Source organism: Chiloscyllium plagiosum, unplaced genomic scaffold (genome assembly GCF_037043375.1).
Source record: "Chiloscyllium plagiosum isolate Xiang-an unplaced genomic scaffold, Cpla_swu_hap1 HiC_scaffold_24, whole genome shotgun sequence".
In the NCBI taxonomy this organism is placed as follows: domain Eukaryota; kingdom Metazoa; phylum Chordata; class Chondrichthyes; order Orectolobiformes; family Hemiscylliidae; genus Chiloscyllium; species Chiloscyllium plagiosum.
The window spans coordinates 16,695,182-16,716,307 of record NW_028270162.1 but is presented as its reverse complement, the minus strand read 5'-3'; the positions used below and the strand labels follow the sequence as shown (position 1 = coordinate 16,716,307).

Genomic DNA, 21,126 nt, shown 5'->3' with positions numbered 1-21,126 from the left:
TATCATGAACCGTGGCACTTGGGAGGCAACACACCAACTGAGAGTCTCTCTCATTCCCACAGAACCTCCTATCTGTCCTATGGAGTCCTCAATGATTAATGCTTTGTTCGGAAGGGAAGGGGAGAGAGGAGCAACAGGGACAGACTCTGTGACAAACACCTGTATCCCATGGCTTATTCCTGATAAGTCCCCCCCCCACAACAGTATTCAAAACAGTATATTTGTTATTGAGGGGAATGGCTACATGGGATCCCTGCATGTCTGCCAGTTCCCTTTCTGTCCCCTGACTGTCATCCGACTGCCTTTTTCTTGTACCTGAGGTGTGACTACCTCCCTGTAATTCCTCTCAATCACCTCCTCAGCCTCCCGAATGATCCAAAGTTCATCCAGCTCCAGAGCTGGAGTTGGGAGTGTTTCTCACAGATGAAGTCAGCAGGAATATGAATGGTGACCCTTACCTCCCACATTCTGCAGGAGGAACATTCAACTGCCCTAACCGTCATTCCCATTATTCTAAAATTCCCAAAGAGACTACTTAAAAATAAAGAATTTTTTTTTAAAAAAGTTACCTTACCAATCTAGTGTACAGAACCTTTTTTTTTTAACCTTAGTCCAAACAATAGAGCAATGCCATTGAAAAGAAGAAATTTGTGGAAAAATGGGTTGTGCAATCCAGTTAAAAGCTAATACAGAGAGTAAACATGGCACATGATACTGAGCCATTCAACGTGCGGAAGTGACCCCTCCCTGCACAACATTGATCTAACTAATCATAACCAGGACGTGTAATAGCAACATTGCCCCTAGTTTGGCGTGACTGCTGAGCTGAAACCAGAGGAGGTACCTACATTGCCCCTGCATGTCATGTCTTGGCAGAGATGCTTCACATTAAATAAGATGGGACCAGGACTTCAAAATCTGATTCAATTTCCTACTACTTATGCCCAGCAACAATGAATCCAATTGTCTCCTGCACTACCTAGGCTATCAGCTTACTCAACAGATGGTGTGTATAGCTTAATACACAATTGCTTGTGTACTTCGCAATTGAAATAAATGAAACATTTTATTGTGTTTTTAGTAGTTTTCTTTCATTTAATGTTGCTATGGAAACTGGCAGCCAGGATACCTTGTCCTTGTTGTGTAGCAAAATCTACTTTAGTGATTTAAATTTATGATATAATCTTGCAATTTAAATGTTTGAATGATAATGTGAAGTTGATTACAAGTGAATATGTCATACATAATACATAACACCCAAATCAAAAGCATACCTTTTTGCTGTGGTAATGACCCACAGCTATAAACTCTGTTTCTGGGAAGCAATATGTCCAGGAGCAAAGCTTAGATTTGAGCTCTTCAGCATTCTGAATTAAGTGAATTCGGGGCCTGTACTTGTGCATCGGAGTCAGAGGAATCTGAGATGCATTAAAAGAATAAGAATTAGGTAAATATAGCATATTATTTAAAGAAACACAACATTGATGAATCAAACCACTTGCAGAAATTATCAACAGAATTTGCTTGCCTGATAGCAGTTCTTAAACTTCATGTATATAGAGTTCATTGGGAAATTCTAGGGCACGTTTGTGCTGCTGAATTAATGTGAGGCTAGTGAATAAAATATTAGTGATTACAATGACTTTCCAATTTTCTGTGTGCACGATTCCTGCAATTATTTATACATGTCTGTAGAACTTAATACTAAAGTACATTTGCTGTTCCCTGCCCTGGACACATGCTATGATATTATGATTTCCACTACACTGAATTGACCATCCCACTATTTTTAATGATGAATGGTGAGATGAGTTTGTATGGTGCTAGTGCAGTTTCTCAGTTACCTCACAAAACTACATCCTGTCAGAACTATGGCGAATTGACAAAATCCACATTCCACTTTATAAATGCAAGAACTCAGTGAGAACACCTCACAAATTGAAATCACTGGCATACAGACTGGATAGCAGGTGGATTGGTGGAAATGCAAGTATGATGTAATTGATATCATGATAGGAGGTAAGAAAAATCATTTTAGTAGTTAATAAATGTGGAAATTGCAAAATTCATGGGAGAATACACAAAGGAACGAAATGAAACGGTGAGTTATATGCAGACATAGCCATAAAAAAAGTCACTCGTATTATAGGTTTTATTGTATAACATTAAAAAGACAAATACATTTGTACAAAACACTGAGTAGACAATAGGAATAGTAATGTTTACAGTTCTAGGGCACTCATTATAAAAGTACACTTTAAAGGTGTGGAGAATGTATAGTGTAATTTGAGTAAAATGACAGTTGGGAAACTTCATTAATAAGGACAGAATTGAGCAATGGACGTTATTTTCATTGCTGCAAGGAAGGCTAAGAAAATGTAATACTTTTTAAAATATTATAATAGGAGATTTTATTTGTTTGCTCATGGGATGCAGTCAGCTTTTACTACCCACCCACTACATGGTTTGCCGTCAGGCTAGCCTTTTATTCAATACAGATTTTGCCATGGTTGGATTTGAACTCATGTTCCCCAGAACATTAGCCTGGAATTTTGGATTACTAGTTCAGTGATATTGTTACTACACCAGTGCCTCCTGTGAAAAAGGAAATACTATATATTCTGGTTGAAAAGTTAGTGCTGAGAGGCAAATCAGTTTTGGCATGGGAAATGGTCAACACAGAAATCATTACATAATTTAAGAGATATATGGATCAGTGTTTGAAGACCTATCTTCATCCAATGTGTACACATGGCCATTTAGTAGGAGACAATTGGGATCTCAGGCCATGGTCTTTAGTTCATGGGCACTGAAGACCATTTCCTGCACTGACCGTTCTATTCTTGCTAAGATAAACCTACCCAGCATAGACCAGTGAATGAACTTTCACGTAAATGCCTCTGTACCATATTTATGAGTAATTTAATCACTGGAGAAGCTCTATACATTTCATTTGACACTACATTTCATTTGACACCACAGTAGAATAGGCAAAATGGGAAAAAACAGTTCATTTCCCAAACTGTGTGCGCTGTCAATTCTCTCTTTAATGAGCAGCAAAATTAGAACAAAAGTAGTACAATATCAACCTGTCTGCAGAATATTACAACAGAAAGATCTTTTCAACTCTTTTCAATTTACATTAATTGTGTCTGTAATGGCACTACAAAAAAAAATGTAACGCGACAAGTAAAAGATGGGATTATCAGCATTTGAACAGCAGTAAAATAGCGGTCAACATCACAAGTGAGGAGTAGCTCTGACTGTCAGGGTAATTACTGGCTGGTTTGTCAGCAATCTTCTCGTTACAAAAGAACTCCATTAGCTAACCACAGGGAAAATAGTTACACCTGCCATTTTGGTTCAATACATACAAAAATAACTGTGACACTTTACAGCATTAAACTGGGCTCCCTGCTGCTTTGTCAATTGTAAGGATTCCAGATCAGTCTGCATGTGGCACTTTGAAAGGCTCCACCTGCTAGTTGGGTTAGAAACAAAATGTTTTAAACTTTGATCTGAAAGCTTCAATGTTTCAAAAATGCAATCTTTTTGCCTTTCATTTTAAAAATAAAACTTTTCGATCACATTGTAAACCGTGAAATTGGTCATTCTTTTAATAAAAGCTGCAAGTGTAGAAATTAATTTTCACAATTTTAGCACAGACTCATCTCAGATGCACACTCAAAGCAAATTATTCTGCTAAATGCGCTTGCTGTGAATTCTGACAGTTAATAGGTACCTCATTAAGTCTCATCATTCAACAAAGTTCAAAATCCTCTCTTTGCACCTTCAACTTTTCTACAAAGAATCTAATTTCTCATTAACTGTTCTTTGCTGATGCCATAGAGGAAAGGAGTTTCAGGAAGATTTGACCTATGATATCACGAGGACGATCCAATGTACAAAAAAGGGTGGTATATTTTGACAATAAAATTGAAAAGGCTTGAAGGATTTTTAAACTGAGCATTATAAGTTTGAATGATCAGCTTTTTAAAAGTTGTTTTCTCTTAGTAATTCAGGCTGCAGATTTACTTTGAGACTTTTCTTGCTGCATACTTTTAAAACAATGCAGTTGTGAAATGGTATCAAATTCACAAGAAATAGGGCATGTGCAACAAGGAATTTTTATATTTCAAATATTTAGAATTCCTTTTGTAGAATAATGTTTACATTGAAATAGCCTATTAATATCTTATTAATGTATTAACAACATCGTATCATAATTTTCCTACCTCCATTTCAAGTTCCTTCTATCTTGAAGGATCTCAGACCATCAAAAACTCTTCTGTTTTTTTATTAGAAATTTTAACTAATTTGCTGGACAATATGTTGTGTGCTTGTGCTATTTAGCTTCCAGAGGTCTCACAGCTGAGCCTGATCATGGCCTCATTTAACATATATACATGCATACTTACCAGCATTTGTCTGTTGATAATAATCAGTGTGTAGTGTTTGTAATGACGTCAGCCAGATGGACCTCATAGAATGAGTTCCCTGATTGTAGCTGTTAATCTGGTCCAATTATGAAACCCTGGCTGACAGAGAAGAGAGGTCTCAGACATCTTGTGCACTTTGAAGGAGCTGGATCAGCATCAAGGACTTGCCAAGTTCGAATGAAGGGTGACTTGGTGATGGAATACTGGCCTCTGTGGAACTATTTCACATGAATCTAGGCTTTTCCTTTTTCATACCCAATGATTTTGAGACCAATTGAAGGACCCTGAGTGCCACCTAACAGAGTCCAGTCAGTTCAGCAGATATTTGGGGTTAAAATAGTGGCTTAACATGTCTGCATAGCTTGGTTCCAAACTGGACAGTGAACTTATCAACTAAGGTCTAAAAGAAATCTGTCAACTGTAAAAACCTATTTGAAGTTACAGAATGTCTATTTTGAATTTACCAGTTTATAGGATTGCATTTATTGCCCATTTCTCCTTTCCAAGTGTTATTTTGAGTCTCCTACTTGAACTGTTACAGTGTTGTGCTCTCTCAATGCTATTAGGTAAATATGGTCCATATAGAATTGTGCTGAGCATTTTATCTTATTAAGGCTATCATATCTACATATCAGCAAAGGGAATCTAGAAGGAGAATAAAAGAAGCAGGAAGGAGAATGTTTAACTGCTTTAACACTTCTGCTTCCTACTGAATTTTTACTGTTCAGGAGATTTCTAGAATTTTGAATGAAGGAAAGATGATTAAAGTTTAAGTCAGCATTAAATATAGCTTGGCAATGATGGAATTCCCATACATTTGCTACCCTGGTCCTTAAATGGTGGAGGTTGATAGATTTCGTAATTAGCTAGATTAGATTTCTTTCTTGAGCACAGAACAAACCTGGGCAATTTCCCACATTGTTGGATAGATGTCGGTACTGTAATTGAACCAAAATAGTCTGACTAGATAGCTTAAACAAAAGCTTTATGTTATGATATTTATATATTTATCCCATATTATGACCTTTAAAACCTTACCCTCTAATAATACATGGCTAACTAGTTACCAGGTTTATGTCTTTCTCACATTTTTTACAGATATGTTTTATTGGTGATTCTGCCATCCTTCCATGTCCAAGGACATTTCAAGCACTTAGAACCTCATTTATTTTCTCTCTGGCTTCCAGTTAGCATTTTATTTTAATCTTTTCAAAGCTGGTATCATAGGTGCTCCTAAAACCAGCAAGTGCATCTTTTAAAAATAGAGATCAGGATCATTTTGTTTCCGAAGAGAGCTTCTATTAGAAATTTGGACATTGAATTTATATTGGCAAAAACAAGACCAAAAATGATTTCTTTTTAAATGGATCTGCATTAAACCTGCATGCCTGGTTCAATCCTCATCTGAAGACTACAACTTGTTCACTCTTCAAAAAGTAAAAGGATGAAACACTTTTATACATAAGACTAATTTTTTATTTAAGGTTTGATTTTGTAGTCTGCACACACATAATAAACACTTAAAACAATTAATGTCCTCCATTGTCACCTCTGAAAATGTGAACCTACTTAAATAATTAAATGTTCACTTAAATGCCTGTTAAGATCTCACTGGCTAGACTGCACTGTCATTGAGTAATGCAAATGTCGTGTTTCTAAGGTCTCCAATCAGTCCTGTTGTAAAAACAGATTTTTTTCTTTAAATAAAATTGCTTTAATGCCAAAGCAATATTTATAGATGGATACATATATTGTGGACATCTCTTAAATTTTAAATACTTTCTGCAACATTTTTATTTTATTATCTATGATGTAAGAATAAAAAGCATGTTTAAAAATAAAGTCATTATATATGCACCCTAACATTGTTATTAAAACAATATGTAAATCTTCACCCCAGCTGAATAACAATGCTTGTCAATGAAGATAGTACCCCTTGAAAATAAAGCGAAACTAAAAAGTTGGAACCTTATTATGTTGTACTAATCCAGTACCTTAACATATCTTTCTAAAATATTGGCAAAGTACAAGAAGTAATAGGAGACTAAAAAACATTTATGTACTGTGTTAGAATGATCTAAAGTGGGCTGCTTGAAAGAGAGGTGGAAGCAAATTCAATTATTCTTTCAAAAAGGTAAATCTATAAAATATTTGGAGGTAAAGAAAGACATATGTCTGAGAGAAGAACAGGGATGTAGGACTAATTGGAAAGCCTTTCAAAGAGCCAACACAGACACCATGGGCTGAATGGATTTCTTCTGTGCTATATCAGTATATGATTCACCGCCACGATTCTTATTCCATGGTTACTATAAACCTTAATGCAGGATAAATTAAGTCTAATCTCTTTTTATAAATTGTTGCTTGATAATGGGACTAAAATAGTAAAACACAAACTTCCGAACCTGTAGATAATACTTGAGATCTAACAATATGCTCTTTTGATGTCTCAATTACAAAGCAAAGTTCCTGTGACACTGAGCAACACAGGTAAGAGGAGTTTCCAATTACATTGCTGCTTTGTGCTGATTTAGAACGCTGAATTAGCTGATCTCAGTTGGCAACAGTGAAAATTCTACCAATAATTCTAAATTCTAATCTTAAATCACAATCAATTGAGTCCTTGCAAAGTGCACCTAGATGGATATCAAGTTGAAACAGGCTTGGACTTGGCTGCTCTCCCTTCAGTGACTAACATCCACTTAGCAGTCACTGTTATAACTTGGACATTAGGGAATAAATGCTTGGGTGCAACTTATAGCTGCTATAGAAATGTCCCTCAAAAAGACTCACCACAATCATGAGTGAGCAGAGTAAAAGATCCAAACAAGTATAAATGCCTCAAGCAACTATTGTCTTGGATGTTATTTGCCAATAGACTCACCATGCCTTTCTTTCCAATCCCATTTGCTGTGCAGATTTTGAGCATTTTGAAAGATACAGGTTTCTCATTCAGCTCAGCTCCAAGGGCTGGTGTATCTGAGTGGATATATACACCACTTGATTGCTGTAAAGTTTAAAAGGGAGGAAACGCAAGTATTTCAGAAGTATAAGAACACAAGATAGAAAAGAGTAATTCAACCAGTTTGCCTGAGTAAATCATTCAGTTCCGTATGCACGGTTGTTCAGTCTTTTTTTTGGTTTGCCTCCTGATTTGGCACTAACCCTCTGTTTTAATTCAGTTGGTAAAGTATTTGTGACATGTTATTTCAACTCATAAACAAGTCATTTACTTAACTCTTATTTGCTAACAGGTTACTCATGAATTTTTAGTCATATTAGTTAGGTCTTTATTTTCTTGTAATGCTTTATGTGACCTCAGCTACTCCCAACCTTCATTTCACCATGCTACTGCTGGCACCCACTTCCAAATCCTATCTAATAGTGTCATTTCTACTCCACTCCTGCTTCATATTAATCATGCTATTGTTGTATATATAAGTTAGGTTGGATACATGCAACAGATGAAATGGAGTCAGTAGACCCTACAAGCTGCCCATTCTGATATGCACATGATTGACTCCATTTACAGGTTCAAAATTCAGGGAAATAACTTGGATCTAATTTTGGAAAAATTCTGAGAAATATTTCTCTTTAATTCCTTAAGGCAATTATCTGGTAGACTGGATCCCTATAAATTTGTGACATGTAACTATAAACAACTTTGGCCCTTCAACCAGAAAATTTCTCCTCACTTAGGACTCTAAGTTTCCTTTTGAAGGACATCGGTATTTTAGGTAATCTGATACTACCTAGTCAGTGAAAACACTTTTAGCCAATTTTAGTGATAAGCTCCTATTTTATGCTGCAGTATCCAGAACATAGATAGGAGAAATGTATCACATTCTTTAAAATTGATGTTTTATGGAAGACATCTCATGATTAACCTGCAACGAAGAAATCTGATAACCTGGTTGTTGCTTTATATTCAACCATTTAAAAGGAGCCCCAAGTGTTATTATTTCACCTGTTGTCGGGCTGGAGCAGATGGACACCAGCCTCGTTCTTGCATGTAGGTATAGCGTTGATCACTGCTTGACTCCATATCCACCATAAGTGTGTATGACTTTTCTGGGTCCAGCCCATGCAGAGTGACCACAATAGTTGGGAACAAACACCTGGGAATAAATAATACAAGGTACTCCATTAACTTTGCTTACAAACTGCATAAACATAAACTAGTATAGTACTTGTGTAATCAACAAATTACTATTAAAGAATGCTTCATTACCTCCTGTGCTTCTCAGAGATTATGTTGGTACAAGAGGACTCATATTGTGTATAAAGTTTCTACTGAAAAAGATGTTCAAAAGATAGCTATTGACGTCTTTGATTTTCATGCACTATTAAGGATAGAAATGATTAATATTTGTTCCTCTTGTATATCATACTAGCATAAACAAATACCTGATAATAACATGGGGTAGCACCTCTTTTGGTGTCCATCTGAGATGAAATAAAAGATTAACTAATTGTGTCTTGCATTCTTCACCAAATGGAATATATGAATTCACCCACCTCTTTCAAAATATTCTGTTTAAAATAATATATTTTGAAATTTTATTAATTTTATTCATATTCAGAACATCCATCTGAATTTGAATAATGGTACAGGCATTTCAGAGATTGGTAGTTTATCTAAGCAACAATTATTCTTATGTTCTGAACATAAACATAAATTAAAAACAATGCAGTTGATCGGGTATAATCCCTTTTACCATATAATACAAAATATAAGACCTGCTCTGATTTGTCCCTTCAAATTTTATATTGAGTTGCTTTACTTGTTGATTATAGGTACAAGAATCGGCAACTGTATAATACCTTGTTATGCACATTTTGATTTGACAGTTAAATCAAATGCACTGGAAATTGAACTTGGCACCTTTTTGGTTTATATGTCTCAGCTTTATCCGAGGCAGTGAATATATGAGCTGAGTCATCAAGATGGGTCACAGTGTTCCTTTAAATCATCTAATACCCAACGTTAGTGATGCAATCTGCACAATGGCAATGTTATTTGAATTGGTGTCTTCTTTGTATGAAGTTTAAATCTTATGACGGTCACTGGAACTCTTTGCTTCAATTGAGTGATTTTCATGCTTCTTACAGCCAGTGGTCTGAAGATAAATTATTCTAGATTTCAGAGATGTATTAGATACTCTTATCAAGTGACTGAATGAACTATTGCCATAAGAAATCAATAAACCATCTTACAGGTGGTTGAAGAGGAGACTGGAAGAGAAAAAACTAAATTTGTCCAATTTGTCAAGCTTAAATAATAAATTCTGCTCATCAATGATATTATCACATTAACTGTATTTGAGGGGAGACTGGGCAGTAGAACATAGCCAACCGTAACACCAAAAGGTTTTAGGCCACACGACTCATTAATTTTTACAAGTCAGCTTCACAAATCCAGCTTTTCATTATATCACTTAATCTTGTATCTGTACAGAAACTCATTCAAAGTGTTTACTTTGCTTAACAAAGCACCAAAGCAAATAATGCATTTTTGAAATAATAACAACTGATAGAAAAACTCAGCGAGTCAGATGTGTGGAGCCAGAAACAGAGTTAATATTTCAAGCGCAATATGATTGCCCTTCAGAACTGAACAAAGAAGTGGAAAAGTGATGGATTTTATACTGTAGACAAGGGTGCAAAGGAGCACGTGGAGTAGAAAGTCAGTGAAAGGTTAGACAGTGTGGGAGACTAGAGAACATAGAGAAGAAAGAGATCCAGATTAGGTGTTAATAGTAGATGGTAATAGCTCAATATAGGTTAGCTCTGCTGAAAGCAATATCAAGAAAACCAAATTTGAAGGTTGGGATTGATGGACAAAACAGAGGAAAGAGTTCATGAGCCATGTTCCCAATCATGTTTCCCTTCAGACCATGAACTTTGTCCTCTACATTATTTCCTGTCAGACAAAAGGAGTATGAGAATCATAATGATTAGTTTTATTCTATCAATTATAATATATTAAATTATTACTACTGCAGCATAAAAATGGTGTTCCCCTTTAAACTAGCATTTTTACTAGTTGTCCTGATGAGCAAAGTTCCCTATAAACTGTGTAGCTGCACTCACAGCATTTGGATTGACTTCCGGTCCAGGCCCATACAGCCGGAAGGAAAATTAGAGGAAATGTTGTTGATTAGTACAAGATGAAAAGTTTCCACAAATGTGTTCTTAGCAATTCTCAAGTTCTGTACTATCATTAATATATTTTGGTATTTTTGAGGGAAAGAAAGCACATATTGACCAGGCTGTCGGCTACTTTCAGCATTTTCTATTTATGAGAAAATGTTTTTCATATCTGCCATTGATACATTATTGAATAATGGAGTGAACTAGAACTGAAACCCTAGAAATATAATTGAATGTTTAGTTTCACATTGTTCCTTTGCTTGGTTCACCTGAATACATTGCAATTTGAATAGTACTATTCAGGAGATAACTTTTAAGAAGAAACATAATGAGCTATATTCATCAAAAATAAAATAAAAATGAAACCTCTTCCTCCAAAATATTTTCTTAATGTTTTGAGTACTTTTGTTAGGTCAAGAACTATTAGAAAGTAGGGGAATGGAGAGACATGAAAATAAACAAAAGGAGGAAACTTTATTAGAATAAATAATGTACAGGAAGAAAGAAAAAGTATAATTAGGAATAGTTACACCATCTAATTTTTTTAATGTTTCAAATACGCAGGTTCTTTACGCAGAGAGGTGTGAATGCATGGAATGCGTTGCTAGCTGTGGTGGTGGGAAGCAGAGTCATTAGAGACATTTAAGTGACTGCTGGACATGTACTTGGACAGCAGTGAATTGAGGGCTATGTAGGTTAGGTTATTTTATTTTAGATTAGGAATAATCCTTGGCACAATTTCGTGGGCCAAAGAGCCTGTTCTGTGCTGTACATTTCTATGTTCTATTTTATGGGTTTTAGAAATTCATACAATGTTTCTGGAAAGTGAATAACTTTAGTAGATGTTAGAGCACACTATGTGACTGAAAATTAAAGCCCAGGTCACAGTGACCACATTTGGGTCAAATTCTATCTGCCAATCCTGCTAAATAGGTTTAAAATTTTCTTGCATGATAGTTGACTCTCTTAGATCTGTCATCTGCTGCACGATTGATATTATCAGCAAACTTTACAGTATATTAGTTTTTTTCTCACAGTATATCAGATTGTATTTTCTTTCATAAAGATAGGTATGTTGTATAATTACGATTTGGAGATGCCGGTGTTGGACTGGGGTGTACAAAGTTAAAAAATCACACAACACCAGGTTATAGTCCAACAGGTTTAATTGGAAGCACACTAGCTTTCGGAGCGATGCTCCTTCTGTAGGAGCGTCGCTCCGAAAGCTAGTGTGCTTCCAATTAAACCTGTTGGACTATAACCTGGTGTTGTGTGATTTTTAACTTTGTATAATTACGATTGTTTTAATAAGATGATTTTGTGCTCAAGCCAGGCTGTTCTTTTAGGCCAGAAAATCTATTTGATATTTAACCTATTTTTCTAATCAAATCGTTTGTAGATGTTATTACACACCTCTGGAGTAGGTGGGATTTGAACCGGAGTCTCTTGATTCAGGGGTGGGGACCGTTCCATTGCACCACAAGAGGGCCCTGAAAGTATGCTGTACTTGTTATTTTTAACTATACGATCAATGGCATATTTAATGGCATAAGTACTTTAACAGCTGCCTCAATAAGGAACCCTATAAATTGAAGTACACTTGTCGGTTTCAGCTTCTAATTAGATAACACCAGAGATTTTAAGATTGGTTTGCATCTGTAACAATTTTTGATGTCTACGTCAGAATTTTTAGCATACCAGAAAAATCACTCTTGGTCATACTACCAGTAAGCTAAATGCTTTTATGCTGTAAATCTATTCCCTGAAGGCCACAGAATCTAATTCCTGTTGAGTAAGGTCAAAGTTTAATTGCTGTTCAGGCTGTGACTCACAATTCTGGTTTTAATTTTGTTAAGATAATTTGGAGGATGCAGATATTGTAGATCTTGAGTTGAATGACTTCTTGTAAATGTACATTTTTGGTTCGCTTAATATCATATAGAAATATTACTTTACTCTAAGAAATGTATGATTTCAGTTTTTTATATTATTGATTTGTGAATATTTAAGAAGTACTCTTCTCTACAACTGTAATAAGTATTATGAATAAAAAGAATCCTGAAGAATCCAACAAGTCACACTTCAAGGCTCATTATTCATTTTCAACATAGCTAGCTAGTTAATGCTATGAGCCTTAATTTTTTAAAAAAATAAGCCAATATTCTATGTATTACTTTATCTTTCTGTGTGCCTCCGCAAATTAATGAAAATTTTATAAGTTTCATTAATTGCAGGTTAAGAATGTCTAATCTTGATTTGGTTGACAATCTCTGTGGAACGTGTCATAAAAGGCAGATTTCACAGCATTTACAGATATTGGAAATATGAAAGTGATTTATCATATTAAGTTTTTTTTACACAATCTCCTATACCATGTTCATATTTGACATTTAAAAAATTCTGAAAGGCATTCTAAGCTCGGATTATATATAATTTTATTGGGAACTAGATAGGTTAGTGTACTATCTTTAGATTAGATTAGATTACTTCATGTGGAAACAGACCCTTCAGCCCAACAAGTCCACATCGACCCTCCGAAGAGCAACCCACCCAGACCCATTCCCCTACATTTACCCCTTCACCTAACACTACGGGCAATTTAGCATGGCCAATTCACCAAACCTGCACACCTTTGGACTGTGGGAGGAAACCCACGCAGACACGGAGAGAATGTGCAAACTCCACACAGACAGTTGCCTGAGGCAGGAATTGAACCCGGGTCTCTAGCACTGTGAGGCAGCAGTGCTAACCACTATGCTTCACTGCTGCCTCACAGCACCAGGGGTCCCAGGTTCAATTCCAGCTTTGGGCGACGGTCTGTATGGAGTTTGCACAATCTCCCAGTGTCTGCGTGGGTTTCCTCCTGGTGCTCCGGTTTCCTCCCAGAGTCCAGAGTCCAAAGATGTGCAGGTCAGGTGAATTGGCCACGCTAGTGTTAGGTGCATTAGTCAAAGGAAAATGGGTCTGGGTGGGTTACTCTTCAGAGGGTCAGTGTGGACTTGTTGGGCTGAAGGGCCTGTTTCCACACTAGGGAATCTAATCTATACTAACCTATCTGCTTAATCAGCCCTGATGAAATGAAACAGTTTCAAAGTAAGGACCATTCTCAATCCAAGCTTTATTGACTAAACACAATTTTACAGAACAAGTATTCATTCAGCAGAAAGTAAGATAGTATCCAAAAGAACTGCGGATGCTGTAAATCAGAAACTGAGGAAGGGTCACTTGACCCAAAACGTTAACTCTGATTTCTCTCCATAGATACTGCCAGACCAGATGAGCTTTTCTAGCCATTTCTGTTTTTGTACTAAGATAGTCTCATTCAGAGACCATAGCTAAGGTGGTGTGGAAATGCAGATAGCATACTGGAGTAGTAAGGAAGATGATTTTGTTTGCTTATTTCCTTCATTCTGCCCCTGAAGACGTACTTGTTACTGGGATAATGTGTTATTGGAATTCTGGAAGGCAAATTATCTACTATTTGTGGAGGGACAGACTTGATGGAACAAATTATTTTTTCTGTTTCTGCATCTTACACTCTTAAACACTAATTTGTTGAGCATCTTAATTAGCTTTGAACTAAATGGCTTGCTTTGCTATTTCAAGGCCAGTTAAACTGTGTCTGGAGTTACATTTAGGCCAGAGTGGGTAAGGAAAGATTTTCCTCCAAAAGAACATTAATCCAGGAGTTGGGTTTTTGAAATATTCGGCGATAGTTATTATGGATAGCTAAGACTAGCTTTCAATTCCAGATTTTATTAATTCAACTTAACTTCCACCAACTGCCATGATGGAATTTGAATTTATGTTGCTAAAGTATTAGCCTGAATTCTGGATTACTAGTACTGTAGTTCTGTAAAGATTAAAGAGGGAGATGGGTTGTGATGTGTGAGGCAAGTCACATTGCATCTTCCTGATTGCTGCCCCAGCTGGGACAAATCAGTTAACTCAGCAGTGACCAGTTTAAAAACCTGGGACAATTTTGGTCAGTATGGCTTATTTAACTACCAAATATATTCTCTGAACTATCAAAAGAGCAGGAAGCACACTTAGTAAATTGAGTGCGTATTATTGGGACTGTTCAACAGTACTGTTGTGTCTAAATTGTATAACACACAAGCTACAAATGGTTGATTCTGGGTGCTAAAAGGGGAAATATGTTCCGGTTTTCAACAATGACATCATACATCTGTGAACACAAATATATTAAATGTAAATAGAAAAGTTATCAGAGTGATTGCCAAAGTGCGGTACAGATTCATTAGGATTATACCAAGGTTAGAAAATATAATTATGATGAGAGATTTGAAAACTTAGGATGTATTCATTGAGAAATAAGTGAGTACATGGTAGAATTTGGGAGGGCCCTTACTAAACCATTTTATCAAATGGTCACTGAATTGGTAACAAGGGAGCATCAATGTAAAAATAGTTCTAGAAGAAAAATGAGGAGGTAAGAGATTTCTTCCCTAAAAAATCATAGTCCTCATCTCTCATTAGCAAGTGACAACTGGTGGTCATCACACTTCAGGGAAAGGGAGAAGTTGAGAAAAAGAAAGAGTCCTTCATGGTGACCTCACTCAGTGGAGTAATTGAACCCATGCTGTTGGCATTACTCTGCATTGCAAACCAGCTGTCCACAAAAACCCAACTATAATATTTAAATATTATGGTCTAATTAATATAGAACCGTCACTAGTCCTACTTTGTGTGGGAAGATTGGTTAAGAGCTGTAATTGTACCATATAGACATGAAATATAACCCTTAAAAGACTTTTAAATATTCAGAATTATTAACTGCTACAGTTTATGTAAATTGTTACATTGTGCCTGCAATAATCATATTCAGCACGTGTTCGCTGTAGCTGGACCGGAGATGCTCCTAAAAGAAAACGGAAGAGGAAAATTCCATACTGATTTTCAGAACAGCTCTCCAGCCTGTGTGGCAAACAGTCTAAAAAGCAACTCGGAACTTGATCTTATTCTTTAACATTGTAGCATATTACTCCACCAAAATGTTTTGTGCATCAAGGACCATTCATTCCTGGATATATACATATAGGTCATATGTTTCTTATAGTTATGTTTCTAAATTTCTGCATTATAACTGTTGCATGCTAGTTAACTTTAAGCACTTGCAAACTCCACAATGAAGTGACATTTGGATTTGCAACAGACCAATTAGATCAAACATTACAGAAACCATCACTTCTGCACTTCTAATCCTCCCATTTTAGCTCACAAAAAATATATACTCCAAGGCCTCCAGTCACAGATTTAATGTACCCTATTTAATTCCCCATCATTTTACATCTCCAATCCTCTCAGATTAGTTTGACAATCATTTGCTCTTGCCTTAATTCACCCCAATACTTTCTTCCAACCTTGATGCTTCTTCCTTTCTGTATTCCTGATCCCTCCATAGTTCTCCAGCCCATGTCAGCTGACCCAACTGCTACATCTTTCTGTCACCACCTTTGCCATTGATTTCTATCCTCTGATTTATTTTACTGATTTTATTTATTTCCTCCTTTATTTTGGTAAATTATCTCATTCAATGCCAATACTACCTGGCTGCTGCTGTTAATAAGAGTCATTCCAATTGCAGCATACTATAGAGAGAATCTTTTAATTTCTCAAGAATTCCTACTTTTGAGATGTAGAGTCTGGAATAACTTCCAGTAACAATAAGGCAAGGGTCTAAGTTCATGGCATTTGCTTTGTCAGTGAACATTAATACAGGAACTGGATTTCCAAAACACTAACTCAGCATGAAACATTGACAACTGGTATGTGTAATAACCAGTAGCCTTTGCTGGAAATTTCAAAATGTTCTCCCCATCCTGGTCAAGTTAAATAGCCTGCTAATGGCTACTGCCTAGGCTTCCACATGGTGACCAGAACAACATCCAGAGTACCAGCAGTGATTATGAAAATATATACAGCATTCTAAACACTGCATTCAGAAGAAAGGAAAACAATAGGGTGGAAACTACCTCTTTTATTCTGTAAAGTGCCAAATTAAAGAAATTATGCAATTAGTACAGGTAGCTGGTGCTGATGATTTGTAGTTTAAGAGCTTTTCTATAAAACTATTGAAACAAGGCTGCGTTTTGGAGCTTATCGTCAACATTCCAGAAGTTTCTTCAGCTGTGCAGCATTTACAAACTGAATCAATAAGCACATGGAGTGCAGATCATATTGTTTCATCCTGACATTACTGTGGATGTAGATGCTCCTTAAGAACTTGTATTGCTCCTGTTGGGAAGAGGATGACATTGACAGCACAAACCAGTTTAGGTGCGCTGACAACCCAGTGTAATTGCACTGGCCAATGAATATCTGAGTCATACACAGCAGGAACCACAGGTTCAATTGTTAAGTGTACTAATTTTGCTGATTTCATCAGTTGGAATATTAAATGCAATGCATTTGGACCTAGTGTGTTTAGTTAGGAAAGAAGGGGTAATAGCCAACATTTGAAATTTTACATGTATGGATGTAAAATCAGAATAAGATTGAAGTCAGCAGTAATAGCTTTCCAACATTCACTGGCCAGCTCACAGATAAATGGCCAACTAGATGAAGGACTGAATGGCTGCATGTGTTCACAGAATTATACCTGAACAAAAGTTTATAATAAGAGAAGAGGAAGCAGCAGGTTTGAAATGAAATGAAACATTCTGCCTGGATCCTTCATTGTAGGTGGATGTTATAACCTGAATGTACTCTACCGTTGATCTGCCTCATATCAATGTTTCTAGATTAGATTCCCTACAGTATGGAAACAGGTCATTTGGCCCAACAAGTCCACACCAACCCTCCAAAGAGTAACCTACCCAGACCCCTTCCCTCCTACCCTATATTTACCCTGACTAATGCACCTAACACTATGGCAATTTAGTATGGCCAATTCACCTAACCTGCACATCTTTGCATTGTGGGAGGAAACTGGAGCACCTGGAGAAAACCCACGCAGGCACAGGGAGAATGTGCAAACTCCACACACAATCACCCAAGGCGGGAATCAAACCTAGGTCTCTGGTGCTGTGAGGCAGCAGTGCTAACCACTGAGCCACCATGCCGCCAATGTTATAAGAAGTTGGCTTCTTCCAGTGCATCATAATGTGTCACAATTGAATTGAAGAATTTTTTTATTAATACATTAATGATTTCATCTTGCTCTGATACCATGTGCATCTCCCTCAGTTGAGAAGGCAATCAACTAATTTGCTCTTTAACCATTTCATTCATAAACGTGGCAGTGAACAATAGCATGTTGTTTGAAATCCCCTTGTATTTTTAGCATTTAGTATTATTCCAGGAAGAAAATAACTTAAGAAAAATCGTCCAAAACAGCAAAAGTGACTGAAGATTATCCTTACTGCTCCAACTTCATTGGAAGGTTCTCAGCTATCCCTGTGTCAACTTTCGGCTATTAAACCTGAATACCTAATTTCATGTTCTTTGAATGCAAATTTATCAACATGAAATGTTATTTGTTTCTCTTAATAAATACTGCTAGATCCCGCTTTTTCTATTTTTGTTTCAGATGTCCAGCATCTAGAGTATTTCACTTTCCTACTTTTATATTTGGAGCTTTCTTTGACTCTTTCACAAACCACAGACACATGGTAAGGGCAATGAGCTACAATCAGTCAAATTTTGTTCTCAATCTTGTCCTGTGTCCATATTCAATTCCAGCAGGAAGTAATGGAGCAGGAATTTTGCCTATTTTTTTCTACTTTTTCCAAGGGTAAAGACATAAAATTGTAATGCCTCAGCTAAGGTCAATTAATTCCATATGGAGAAAAAGTCAATCCTGAGCTTTAATAAAATTAGCTACTAGGGTAACTACCGATAACATCATTCCACATAGAACATAGAACATTACAGCGCAGTATAGGCCCTTCGGCCCTCGATGTTGCGCCGACCTGTCATACCAATCTAAAGCCCATCTAACCTATACTATTCCATATATGTCCATATGCTTGTCCAATGATGACTTAAATGTACTTAAAGTTGGTGAATCTACTACCGTTGCAAGCAAAGCATTCTATACCCTTACTACTCTTTTTGAATACTGGAGAGCACTAGCTACGACCCAATGACTACAATGGTTCAAGAAAGCAACTCACCACTACCTTTTCAAGAGCAATTACAGATGGGCAAGAAATGCCGGCCTGTGCTAACAACCTAGCAATTGCATGGATGAATTTTATAAAGAGATATCTGATGACTGTATCTCAAATTAGGCAGATGGCTGATCAATTTCGAAATTGGACTTGGTAAGATGGTCCAAAATGCAAGAAGAGACATTTATTTTAAATTATATTTAAATATACTCTGCATAAATCAGCACCACATTTAATAATAAGTTGAAATTTCCATAGAAAATAATGGCAATCAATACTATATTCAATTTAATCTTCCTAATTACTTGCTGTAACTATATGATACTTCTTTTTTCCATGTACAAGGACATTCCTATGTACTGTTGCATCCTGTAATTTTTTTCATGCTCTTCCTACAAAAGTAGAAAAGCTGTCATCTTTCCCCATTAAATTCCATATGCCAGTCTTCTGCCCACTCACTTGACCTATCCTCACATCATTCTGCATTAAATTCCATATGCTAACTTTCTGCCCACTCACTTAACCTACCTATATCTTTTGTAGCCTCATTGGGACCTCTGCACAATTTGCTCTCTTGCCTATTTTTGTGTCACGATCAGACCATACATTTGGACTTTTCATCTGAGTAATCTTTATAAATTGTAAGCAGTTGAAGTCTCAGTTCTATTTCCTGTGGCATACGACTCAGTACATAATGTCAACCTGAGAAAGACCCACAACATTTTCTCTCTGCTTCCTAGAACCAGCCAAACCTCTAACCATGCCAATATGCTACTCTCTACACCATGATTTTTTACTTTTGGCACATTTACTAATGTAACCCTTGATGTGCCTCTATTTCAAACGCCTTCTGGAAATCTAAGTACAGTTTATCTGCTGTTCTCCTTTATCCACAGCACATGCTACTTCCTCAAAGAACTCCTAAAGATTGCATAACCATAACTTCCCTTTTACAAAACCATGTTGATGTTGCCTGATTAAATTTGACTTATCTAAGTTCGCTGCTAACATAATATTTCTCTACAACAGATGTTAAGCTAACAGTCTGTAATTTCCTCCTTTCTGTCACCCTCTGTTTTTGAATAAAGGAGTCACATTGTTATCATCCAATCTAAATGGGACTTTCCTCAAAATCAATAGATTTTTGGAAAATTAAAACCAATGCATCAACTATCTCATCAGCTATTTCTTTAAAGATCAAAAATGAAATCATCAGGTCCCAGACACTTGTCAGGTCATAGTTCCAACAGTTTTCACAGTACCACTTATCTGGTGATTGTAATTTTCTTGAGTTTCTCGCTCCCTTCCTTTTTCCTAATTTATAATTGTTCTAGAATGTTACTTGTGTCTTTTTGAAGGCTGATGCAAAATCCCTGTTCAATTCATCTGACATTTCTTTATTTTCCAGTATCAATTCTCCAGACTCATTTTCTATAGGACCTTTGCTCATTTTGTTAACTCTTTAAATATTTATATAAAAACTTTTTTTCTATTTCTGGTTAGCTTTCTCTCATTATCAATTTTTTCTCTCATTAATTTTTAGACTTTTTAAAATATTCTTTCCAATCTTATGTGCTCCCTCTCTTTGAACAATTATAGGCATTTCCTTCAATTTTGATATTAATCTTTAGCCTTACTAATTAACCAGAGACAGTGAGTCCATCCCCTGGAATTTTTCATATTTGTTGGAATGTATCTATTCTGTCTATTCTGCAGTATCCCCTTAAATGTCTGCCACTGCATCTCTATTGATCGATCCTTTAACCTAGTTTGCCAATTCACTTTAGCCAGCTCTGCTTTCATGGCCCTACAGTTTCCTTTATTTTATTTCAATTCTCTGTATCTCAAACTAAATGTAAATTCCAACCATTTTATGGTTGCTGCTACTGACGGATGATGAATTAATCACATCTCATTACACACATTTTCTGGTTGGCTCTAGAATGTGCAGTTCTAAGAAACTACCCTGAAAACATTAAATGAACACTTTGCTTATCTCATTTTTACAATATATATGTGGATTAAAAATTCCCATGTGTCTTTTTAACACATTAGCATTTATCTTTCCTTTATGCTCCTTTCCACCTGGTAGGTTAGTTTGGAGGGAGTGGGGACTGCAGATGCTGGAGATCAGACTTGAGAATGTCCTCCTGGAAAGGCAGGTTAGGCAGCATCGGAGGAGCAGGAGAATCAACATTTTGTGCATAAGCCCGCCTGTAACCAAATTCCGCACAGGACTTGTCTATCACTTCTTTCCTCTGCCCAAAACATTTTCATACCCTAATTTCCTGAACTTAGGTTCTGTCACTATATTGTGCTAATACCATCATTAACTTAAAACGCCAGCAATCCAGCCTTTTCCTGGTTTTATGTCCTTCATAAATTTCCAGTATATTTCA

The 21,126-nt window shown here is 36.4% G+C and overlaps 1 protein-coding gene across 3 annotated transcripts in view; it reads right to left on the bottom strand.

Annotated features, from left to right (window-relative positions):
- fam222aa (family with sequence similarity 222 member Aa) overlaps window positions 1-21,126 on the bottom strand; it is a 345,559-nt gene that overhangs the window by 269,256 nt on the left and 55,177 nt on the right. For all 3 annotated transcript variants that reach the window (XM_087999940.1, XM_087999939.1, XM_043715498.2), the window contains exons 2-4: window positions 8,407-8,557; window positions 7,324-7,446; window positions 1,275-1,418 (exon numbers count right to left, since the gene is read on the bottom strand). In XM_087999940.1, the coding sequence (XP_087856066.1) occupies window positions 1,275-1,418; window positions 7,324-7,446; window positions 8,407-8,493 (354 nt within the window). In that variant the 5' untranslated portion in view covers window positions 8,494-8,557. The remainder of the gene's footprint in view (window positions 1-1,274; window positions 1,419-7,323; window positions 7,447-8,406; window positions 8,558-21,126) is intronic.